Here is an 11,780-nt window from a genome sequence, read left to right as displayed (position 1 = left end):
TGGCAAAACATACACTATCAAAGGGAAATCTGTGAGACAGGGACCTCAGTTTGGTCCCATAGGAACTTCCCACAACAATCTGTTAAATGAGACATCATATATCAACTGTTATGTAAACACTACTTGACCTTTTACATTGGCATGACTACACCAAATTATCAGTTAGGATGAATGGGCATACGCAGGGGGTGTATACTGGCAACATGCAATACCCTGTTGCAGAGCATGCTCTATAACATGACAATTGTGACCTTGGTGCATGTTTCACCACACGTGCCACATGTGCCTTCTGGATTCTTTCCCCGAGACACAGTTTCTAAAAACTCTGCAGGTGGGAACTAGCATTACATGTCCTCTGTTCTCACCACCCACCTGTTTTCTATTAGTCATAGGATCAGTGCTTATGAGGTATTAGTGCAATTATATTTAACGAAACCAAACAATAGAAACTCCAGGTTGGAATATCAACAACATTAGGAAAAGGACAGATTGGTACTCACAAGCAAGCAAGCACATCTCACGTCATGTGTGCATAAGGTGTGCTTTCTTGTGTCAATGTGCATGTTTGTTTTCTTTAGTAAAGAAGTTATAATGCTTGAGTCTTTTCATTGTACCTGTCTGCAACTCAACAGGTCATCTTTACATGAGCAATTGATCCTTTTCCTAATATGGTTGGCACCTCTCATGAAACAAATAAGTTTCTATAGCTTTTTAATGATAAACATTGGAGAAAATATAAAAAGGAATATACTTGTGCTGTAGTCAGACTTTTAAAAATTAACCAAAGGAAGAGCTTATAATGAGGTGCACATAATTTTGGATTTTTGACAGAATCTAGTCAGGTCCCACTCCTGATATGTAGGGGAAAAAAGACAATTCACAATAACTTCCTGATTAGCAGATAAGGAAATACTATCAAATATTAAATAAAAATCAATACAAACTTTTGTAATGTTCACATTTAATCAATACCATAACACATTCATAAAATAAATACTATTAATGTTACTTCAAGAAAATGTCATGTTTGCACTATACAAAAGACATGAAGTGCAACCCTAATGACATATTTGAAAACAAAGATGATGATAAAATTATGGCTACTGAATGTGAGGTGCTGTTCTGACTGCAGTTATGGATCAAACTGAAGGCTCCAATTCTGAAGAAAGCTGTGGCAGGCACAGGTTGTAGAAGGAGCTATCCAGGAACTCTGAAAGCTGTTTCCAACACACCCAGCCTTCTCTCTGTAGTTGGTAACAATCTGCAGCAACGCCCCAAAAGTGTGGGTCCTGAATGAATTATACAGAGAGTCTTAATGAATTGCAAAAGTATCTCACTATGCAAAGTGTTGAGAATGTGTCTATTTAAAAATTGTGACAAGCACTACAAATATAATACTGAAATAGTTAAAGTAAATTTATTATAAAGTACTTAAAATTACACTTTTATATTATTTCTCTACATAACCACTATTAAGATTCAAGCATTTATCAAATCTCATAATCAACTCAAAACTCTCCTTTGTATAAAATTCTGCCACATGTTGCCACTTTTTCTAGGGCATGAAGAGGTGGATATCACTAAGTCAAGTCTAGGCTTAGGATGGATGTTCCAAATCATGCCATTTTAACAGTTCTTCCCATTTTTCTTAACATCTCATAAAATACTTCAAAATTCTTGTCTTTCCATAAAATTAACAAACAAGATTCAGAAGTAATATATCAAAATTAGCAGTATTAAAAGCCTTGCGAAATCAAGCTGTGCTAAAATGGTTGCTACACTTCTGCTCATGGCATGTTTGACATTGTCAGTCAATTTGATTAATGCAATTGCAGTGCTATGGTGTTTTTGGAAGCCTGATTAATATTTATCATGAATGTTTTAAGTTTTTAAGGTAATCAGTTGAATGAAGCTTTGTTCCCAGTCAGTGTAATATGTATTATAACCTGAAGAGAAACTGAAGTCTTTTAAAACCAGAATTATATTCTTGGTGACAGTATACTTATGCTCATTCCATCATTACCTACTGCCTCAGAAGAGATTCTCAGGATTGATTTCCATACTGTGCTAGTAGAAACATTTTTGAAGAAAAACATCTATTTTGGAAGGACATTCTTTTGACTGAAAATTCATCACAACCATAGAGCTGACTGGTGTTGAGCAAAAGTCATTTAATTCATCTGCAGACACTTGAAAAACAGTATCATACATTGTCTTTCCTTTGCCGACGCACCCTCGCAGATTGGCCTTTCCTGATTTTGACCTTGTACATGTTTTGATTCACTTCCTTCCACAGTTTTCTGTACCCTTCATACAGTTCAAGTGTTGAATTTTCATTGAATCCTCTATTAATGAACTAAATGGCAAATATAACGAAAACATGTTTGAAAAATATAGATACAGCTATCTACCCAGCTCCTGCGTATCACTGCTGCACGTTGGTAGTTTATTTCTTTTTATTTTGTCTGAAATATTGTGACTGTTTTGCGAATAGCATGATAATAAATTAAATGAGGTAGCAAACTGTGGAATTCATAATACTATACAAGCCAGAGGAGTGCCCATGGAATGTAAGAAGTAAAGAGTATAAAAATAACACTAAAAACAAACTAAAATGGAGTTGGGGAGAAAAACAGCTTCAATGAAGTTTCTCAACTTACAAGAAAAGTGCTATAGCAGCAGAACAAATAAGATGATGAATGTAGTGCATTCAGAAAATATGCGAGACACAAACTGTGACAACAGTCCTCACCGTAGTGGACAATAACGGAGCATAAATTAAACACGGTGCTATATGAGGAAGAAACGAAATTTTGTAAATATTTGGAGTCTTTCAGTATGTGTGGATATGGCAGCAGTATAAACCAGCTGTTATTCCCGTTACATCCACAATGAGAAACATAGTCAGTGATGAAACTGTTACTAACATTATCCTTCCAGCCTTTCACAAGAGCTCTACAGACTTGAGGTACTGTCTAAGATACTGCTTCCTTCAAAATGTGAAATAAACATACTAGACTGAACTGAATCTATCACTGGAAGAAAAGGATAGAGGGGGTAGGGTGTGGGGAGTCTTAGATTTGATGGAGTTGCTTTCCTGAAATTTGTCTTTTTTTTTTCTTCAATTTCAAAATTGGAGAATGGCACCTAGTGAAGTTATGAAAACCTCTACTACCTTCTATATTTAACTCCCACAGCAGGTTGCCCTCACCACTTCTTCAATAGTATGCTTTCATTTGCCAGCAATGATACAACCCTTCTCATTGTTTGTAAGTATTAACAGTGCAGCACCACGTAGCAATACATCAACTACATCACTGTATGTAATATAGCACAGAAACCATGATGTAGTCAATGTGAATAAACTTGATTGACAGAATTTGATAAAATTCAACTTCATCCTACATTTCCAAAAGAAGTTTTCAATGTTATCAACACTCTGAAGATTAAATGTTCAAGCGGTGTGCTGTAATATATTTTTGTTAAAGCAATGTGTTACCCAACATCTACCTAGCTAATGAATAATGATTACCACAGTGAAGGTATTTTTTCATTAGTTGATTGGTTTAGAATCACAAACTGTTTGGAAGTGTTTTTGTTTATGCATGTACAATGGAGCAAATGGTCGCAGCATACCTCCAAAGCATGACGATGATTACAGTTTCGATACATGTTGAAGTATCTGGTGGTTTGGCAGTTATTCTGTGTTAGGATGTCCCAGTTCAGAGAAGCAGGGCATGCTATCAAATGAAGGGGCTTCTTTGGCAATGGTCCTGACATCAACTGAACTGTCAGATTCATACAGAACTGTCATTGGCACTAAAAGATTGAGTTCATGTAACATCAGATCATATGTATGAACATCTTTTGAAATCAAGTGCTCCCTTATATCAACAACTGTAACAGATGATATACGAGTAGGCATTGTAAACAGTTAGTAAAGCATAGTCAGTAGCAAACAGTTTGGACTTCAAGACAGAAACTCACCTGAACATGTTACATTTTTCTTTAATGATGACATACTAGAAGCAGTAAACTAAAAATTAGTACAACCGGGTGTTCTAATGGGAAAACACATGGCCATAAAAGAAATACAATTCACTGGGTCACACAGTGATCAACAAGAATACAACGAAAGTAATTCACACGTCTTGAACGCATTTAATGACTGAGGACCCAGAGGCAGATGCTTCCCCTTATAAATGATGCCCAGCGGACGCACCATTTGAATTTCGGCATGTAGTATCCTTGCTGTAGTGGCTCAACTCACATCTGCTGTGGGCAGTTGGTAACTGGTGTGTTACTACACTTCTTTTCTCTTGATGGAGAGGCGGGGAGGGGGGGGGGGGGGGCAGGAGGGGGCGACAGGAAGAACAGGCATCGCTGTCCACAGAGCTGTGACTGAACACCATCAATAGCAGTGCTGGGGGTGGCAGCCAAAGACAATGAGAAGTTTCCCATCCACTCTGAGCGGAACTTACAGACGAAAGTGAGTGGAACAAGGGCACTCTTGCTACCTGCGAATCCCTAGGTGACCATTGGACAGGACCAGCGATCGGACGGGAGCCATCTGGGCATCGGATTCCACGTCGAGGGGTGCTAGTACGAGCAGCAACAATGGTGGACTGGAGAGGAAAGACTTTGGAAACAGAGACCACACTTCCATCCCCACTGACAGTGGTATCCGCTCAGCGCAGTGTGAGATGCAGTACTGCTCCCAGGAAGCAAACTCCCCACCGGTGCTGATGAAGCCACAACAGCCGGGAGTATGTGGGGCAGGACACGTCTGCTCAACTGAAGAATGAGGCATTGGCCCATCAGCCCCCGGAGAGGGGCCTCCGCCCATCCTAAGATGCCACTGATTCAGGTGGCATGCTGTAAGTCGATCTTTGGTGTGAACCACAAAAATGCAATTACTGCACTGGCTGTGGACAATGGCCGGAACCCAGTGAGGGTGTTGTCCAGCTCTGGGGTAGAGTGGTGCGCCAGGTACGAATGTTGACAAAACCGGTGCCAGTGCAGTATGCCTGCCCAGCAGCCACTGGAGGATGCCTGCCCAACAATAAGAGGCTGGGCAATGTATGCAGCTGTCAGCCATGCAGCAGTTCAGTGGGTCTCTTGTCCCTGTACTGTATCAACCGTGTTCGATCAAAAAAAATATGCGTCAGAGCAGGCAGGTGAGAGTGTTATGCATTGCAAAGCAAAACATGGCCAATTGGCACTGCAAAGTGGAGCCAGCTGGGTGTGGTACAGCAACAGTTAGCACTGCAATACGCCAGTGGCAGGACAGAAGCCTTTCCTCACTTGCCACCATGGAAGTGTTTAGAGTATGTAGCTTATGCCCTAAATGAACACAGTCTGGAATGTATCTCAGCCATTTGTGTACTAAATGCTTCTCGTCTCAGTATCACAGCTTACACTACAAGCCTGTGTTACCCCAAGCAACATTCCAGGATGCATAACAGGGTCCACTGTTTGATCATGACAGGGTCCACTGTTTGATCATGAGACAGGGCAGCCTGCCCTGAGTCACGAGGGAACTGCCCACTTGCTGAAGGGAGTTCACTGCCATTGACAGCTGTGCCACTGCACTGTCATCACAGTGAGTATCCTGGAGGAAGAGGAATGGGACATGATGGGTGCCAGCCATGGACAGTCACCAGACACCACTGAAACTGTGTTACAAGAAAATGCAAAGTGGCTAGAGAGGATTTATTTTTTCCAAAATGGCCATTACCAGCTACTCAAATTACAACCCACCTTATACCAACAGGAATTAAAGTACCAGTCTACTGCAAACAATACAGAATACCTAGGTACTTGCAGCAAATTTTGGAGGAATCTATCAATCAACAGCAGAAAGATGGAATAATTGAAGAAAATAATACTCCATTGGGGGCAGGAATGTTTGTCATGCCAGAAAAAAAATCAATGGATGGAACTCAAAAATGTAGGTTTTGTTGTGATTACAGACACCTAAATGCAAAAACATAACAGACACCTACCCTTTGCCAAACATCCTTTGCCAAACATCGATCATTTAGGGCAATGCAAGTATTTTTTAGCAATGGATTTGAAGAGTGATTATCAGCAGATAGGGGTTGCACCACAGGGTTGACACAAAATAGCACTTTCGGCACCCTGAGGACACTACCAATTCAGAAGAATGCCATTCAGATTAAACAATGCACCTGAGACATTCCAGATATTGTTGGATGGCTCATGGCAATACTTAATGTATCTCTATGACACAATCGTCCATAGGAGGGATAACACTGAATACAGAAGAATGTAATTCTGTGGTGGAAGAGATAGCATACCTATATGACATCATAAGTAAAGGTGGGGTTTAGACAGATCCAAGATTAATGAGAGCTGTACATGAATCTCCTGTAAAGGGGTTTCACTCATTCATAGGAGTCATGAATTTTTACCACCTGTTAGTAAAAGGATTTGCAGATATTGCTAGATGGTTGACACAATTGTTAAAAAAAAGTACTAAATTTGTGTGGCCAGATGCTTTTGAGGATCTAAAAGAAGCTTTACTGTTGAGTCCAATATTGGTATTTCCAGACTTTGATACAGAATTTGTTTTATCACGTGATGCATCAAATCACGCACTTGGCTGTGTGCTGTCAGAAGAGGTAGAAGGCATAGAGCATCCAATAGCTTACGCATCAAGGCAACTAAATTCTGCATACAGAAATTGTTACACAGTGAAGAAAGAGATGTCAAGCCTTATTTATGGAATGACTTATTTCAAATGTTTTCTGTGTGGTAAAATGTTTAATGTAAAAACAGATCATGCAGCAAAAAAAAATGGTTGTTGGGTTTAAAGGATCATTCTAGTAAGGATTCTAACAATGGATGATAAGACTAAGTGAATTTGATTTTGAAGTCACATACAAATCTGGGAGAAGCACAGAAATACGGATGGCTTAAGTAGAGAAGTAACATTATTACATATTGGGAGTAATGAGCATAAGGAATGGCAAATTGAATAGAAAGTGGATGATGAATGTATGTAGTATTTTAAGCAGCCCAAGTTTTGTATGTAGGATGGATTGCTATGCAGAGAAACCAATTTGGGTCTGTGGATAGTGGTACCAACAAAGCTAAGGAGCTGAGTGCTCATGATCACATTAGCAGGTCATGAAGGTTGCAGATCTATCAACAGAATACTAGCAGAAGGTACTGGTGGAGGAATAGGCAGATGGTCATAAACCAGTATATGCGGAATTGCATACAGTGCGCACAGAGATCAGGTTTGTGTCAAAGAAGAGTACCATTGCAGAGATTACCTGAAGCATTAGCACCATTTGAATTTTGAGGGATTGATGTTTTAGGTTCATTCAATAAAACACTTGCAGGTAATAAGCACGTACTCACAATCATAGATCATTTTTCAAGACACACAGAAATGGTCGTAATGTCAAACCAGCAGGCAGCAACAGTGCCACAAGCACTTGTGAATAATTAGATATTGAAGTTTTGAGTGCCTGAAACAATAACAACAGACCAAGGAACAAACTTCATATCAGATCTAGTCAAGAAATTGTGGAAGTTATTAAATGTAAAGAAGTCCTCTCCATCCATAAGCCAATAAAAGAACTGAAAGAGTGCATAGGTCAATTGGGAAGATGCTTGGATACGACACTGACTCACATGACACCAACTGGGATGTCTATTTGAAGTATGCTGTCTCTGCCTACAACTCAAAACAGCATACGAATACAGGATTATTTGTATATGCAGTAGTATACGGTCATAAAATTCCATCACTGTTAGACATTTTGAAAGCGAGGAAAGGGAAGACTGGAGAGTCTGTTAAGGAATTTGCCAGAGTGATTAATGACATTTGGAAGAGAGTACAGAGGGCAAACACATGAGCACTGGAGAAACAGGAAGAATCCCACAGTAAAGGGTGGTCACTGGGTGACATTATCAACTTTGTATATGGTGAAGGAAAAAACAAAGAAATCATCAGGGGCCATACCAATTGCCAGACACTATGTCAACAGTAAATGTCAAGATTAAACTGCCGACAAGAACAAAAATTGTGCATGAAGGGTGGTTGACACCATTTCCAGTGAGTGTGGAAGATATTCCAGGGCAGCAGATGCGACCAGAAAGGGAGAGTGAGGAGGAAGATATTGGAAGATAAACAAGAGGTTGTGAATGCAATAGTAATGAGGAACCTGTATGGAGTTAGACCTAGGAGACAGTCATTTAATATATGTATTGTTTTAGGTTACGTATAGATTTAGTGTAATTAGTAGAAGCAGCTGTAGAGCAGTAATGAATTTAAGGGGGATTAAAGTAACAGGTATTCTTGCCTGACGGTAGAATGCAGAGAAGGTAAGATAACACAGTTCACAGCTAGATTATTGTTCTTTGTTGTGGTGGAAGCATTGCGGAACCAGCACCTGGAAGAGGGAGTGCTGTTCACCAAGCAGGAAGAAGTAGTGATCACCAGTAGTGGTCTGAGCACTGTGGGACTTAACTGCTGAGGACATCAGTCCCCTAGAACTTAGAACTACTTAAACCTAACTAACCTAAGTACATCACACACATCCATGCCCGAGGCAGGATTCAAACCTGCAACCATAGCGGTCGCGTGGTTCCAGACTGTAGCGCCTAGAACCGCTAGGCCACTCCAGCCGGCAGTGATCACCAGTCATCGCTGGGTGCTACAGGTGGTATTCAAGGCATGGGAAATAAGTAACAAGGTACGAAGATTGGAAAAAGTATTTGACAAATTCCACCAAGGAACGGAAAGCACAGGATACTCAAAGGAAGTGCCCAGGTCGAGAGAGAATACTTGGAGCATACGAGAAATTAAGGAGTGAGATGACCTAGATGCTGGAGGTTATTCCACATACACAAAGGAAGAAGGGTTGGATCAATACTTGAGGTCTGGTTGTTGTTGTGGTCTTCAGTCCTGAGACTGGTTTGATGCAGCCCTCCATGCTACTCTATCCTGTGCAAGCTTCTTCATTTCCCAGTACCCACTGCAGCCTACATCCTTCTGAATCTGTTTGGTCTCCCTCTACAATTTTTAGCCTCCACACCGCCCTCCAATACTAAATTGGTGATCCCTTGATGCCTCAGAACATGACCTACCAACTGATCCCTTCTTCTAGTCAAGTTGTGCCACAAACTCCTCTTCTCCCCAATTCTATTCAGTACATCCTCATTAGTTATGTGTTCTACCCATCTAATCTTCACCATTCTTCTGTAGCACCACATTTCGAAAGCTTCTGTTCTCTTCTTATCCAAACTATTTATTGTCCATGTTTCACTTCCATACAAGGCCACACTCCACACAAAAACTTTCAGAAACGACTTCCTGACACTTAAATCTAAGCTCGATGTTAACAAATTTCTCTTCTTCAGAAACGCTTTCCTTGCCATTGCCAGCCTACATTTTATATCCTCTCTACTTCGACCATCATCAGTTATTTTGCTCCCCAAATAGGAGAACTCCTTTACTACTTTAAGTGTCTCATTTCCTAATCTAATTCCCTCAGCATCACCTGATTTAATTTGACTACATTCCATTATCCTCGTTTTGCTTTTGTTGATGTTCATCTTATATTCTCCTTTCAAGACACTGTCCATTCCGTTCAACTGCTCTTCCAAGTCCTTTGCTGTCTCTGACAGAATAACAATGTCATTGGTGAACCTCAAAGTTTTTATTTTTTCTCCATGGATTTTGATACCAACTCCAAATTTTTCTTTTGTTTCCTTTACTGCTTGCTCAATATACAAATTGAACAACATCGGGGATAGGCTACAACCCTGTCTCACTCCCTTCCCAACCACTGCTTCCCTTTCATGTCCCTCAACCCTTATAACTGCCATCTGCTTTCTGTACAAATTGTAAATAGCCTTTCGCTCTCTGTATTTTATCCCTGCCACCTTCAGAATTTGAAAGAGAGTATTCCAGTCAACATTGTCAAAAGCTTTCTCTAAGTCTACAAATGCTAGAAATGTAGGTTTGCCTTTTCTTAATATAGCTTCTAAAATAAGTCGTAGAGTCCGTATTGCCTCATGTGTTCCCATATTTCTACGGAATCCAAACTGATCTTCCCTGAGGTCAGCTTCTACCCATTTTTCCATTCGTCTATAAAGAATTCGCATTAGTATTTTGCAGCCGTGACTTATTAAACTGATAGTTCGGTAATTTTCACATCTGTCAACGCCTGCTTTCTTTGGGACTGGAATTATTATATTCTTCTTGAAGTCTGAGGGTATTTCGTCTGTCTCATACATCTTGCTCACCAGATGGTAGAGTTTTGTCAGAACTGGCTCTCCCAAGACTGTCAGTAGTTCTAATGGAATGTTGTCTACTCCCGGGGCCTTGTTTCGACTCAGGTCTTTCAGTGCTCTATCAAACTCTTCACGCAGTATCATATCTCCCATTTCATCTTCATCTACGTCCTCTTCCGTTTCTATAACATTGCCCTCAAGTAAATCCCCCTTGTATAGACCCTCTATATACTCCCTTCCACCTTTCTGCTTTCCCTTCTTTGCTTAGAACTGGGTTTCCATCTGAGCTCTTGATGTTCGTACAAGTGGTTCTCTTTTCTCCAAAGGTCTCTTTAATATTCCTATAGGCAGTATCTATTTTACCCCTAGTGAGATAAACATCTACATCCTTACATTTGTCCTCTAGCCATCCCTGCTTAGCCATTTTGCACTTCCTGTCGATCTCATTTTTGAGACGTTTGTATTCCTTTTTGCCTGCTTCACTTACTGCATTTTTATATTTTCTCCTTTCATCAATTAAATTCAATATTTCTTCTGTCACCCAAGCATTTCTACTAGCCTTCATCTTTTTGCCTACTTGATCGTCATCCCTCAAAGCTACCGTCTTCTTCTACTGTATTTCTTTCTCCATTCTTGTCAATTGTTCCCTTATGCTCTCCCTGAAACTCTGTACAACCTCTGGTTTAGTCGGTTTATCCAGGTCCCATCTCCTTAAATTCCCACCTTTTTGCAGTTTCTTACATTTTAATCTACAGTTCATAACCAGTAGATTGTGGTCAGATTCTACATCTGCCCTGGAAATGTCTTACAATTTAAAACCTGGTTCCTAAATCTCTGTCTTACCATTATATAATCTATCTGAAACCTTCTAGTATCTCCAGGGTTCTTCCATGCATACAACCTTCTTTCACGATTCTTAAACCAAGTGCTAGCTATGAATAAGTTATGCTCTGTGCAAAATTTTACCAGGCGTCTTCCTCTTTCATTTCTTAGCCCCAATCCATATTCACCTACTATGTTTCCTTCTCTCCCTTTTCCTACTCTTGAATTCCAGTCACCCATGACTATTAAATTTTCGTCTTCCTTCGCTACCTGAATAATTTCTTTTATCTCATCATACATTTCATCAATTTCTTCGTCATCTGCAGAGCTAATTGGCATATAAACTTGTACTACTGTAGTAGGCATGGGCTTCGTGTCTATCTTGGCCACAATAATGCGTTCACTATGCTGTTGGTAGTAGCTTACCCGCACTCCTATTTTTTTTTATTCATTATTAATCCTACTCCTGCATTACCCCTATTTGATTTTGTATTTATAACCCTGTATTCACCTGACCAAAAGTCAGGTTCCTCTTGCCACCGAACTTCACTAATTCCCACTATATCCAACTTTAACCTATCAATTTCCCTTTTTAAATTTTCTAACCTACCTGCTCGATTAAGGAATCTGACATTCCACGCTCCGATCCGTAGAACGTCAGTTTTCTTTCTCCTGATAACGACATC

General features: G+C 40.1%; 1 protein-coding gene across 1 annotated transcript in view; it reads right to left on the bottom strand.

Annotated features, from left to right (window-relative positions):
• Window positions 1-941: 941 nt before the first annotated feature.
• LOC124615820 (ufm1-specific protease 1) overlaps window positions 942-11,780 on the bottom strand; it is a 54,134-nt gene continuing 43,295 nt past the window's right edge. The window contains exon 4 of the mRNA XM_047143960.1: window positions 942-1,289. Coding sequence (XP_046999916.1) covers window positions 1,140-1,289 — 150 coding nt within the window. The 3' untranslated portion in view covers window positions 942-1,139. The remainder of the gene's footprint in view (window positions 1,290-11,780) is intronic.

Source organism: Schistocerca americana, chromosome 5, assembly GCF_021461395.2.
Source record: "Schistocerca americana isolate TAMUIC-IGC-003095 chromosome 5, iqSchAmer2.1, whole genome shotgun sequence".
Lineage (NCBI taxonomy): Eukaryota > Metazoa > Arthropoda > Insecta > Orthoptera > Acrididae > Schistocerca > Schistocerca americana.
This window is presented reverse-complemented; position numbering and strand designations above follow the sequence as displayed.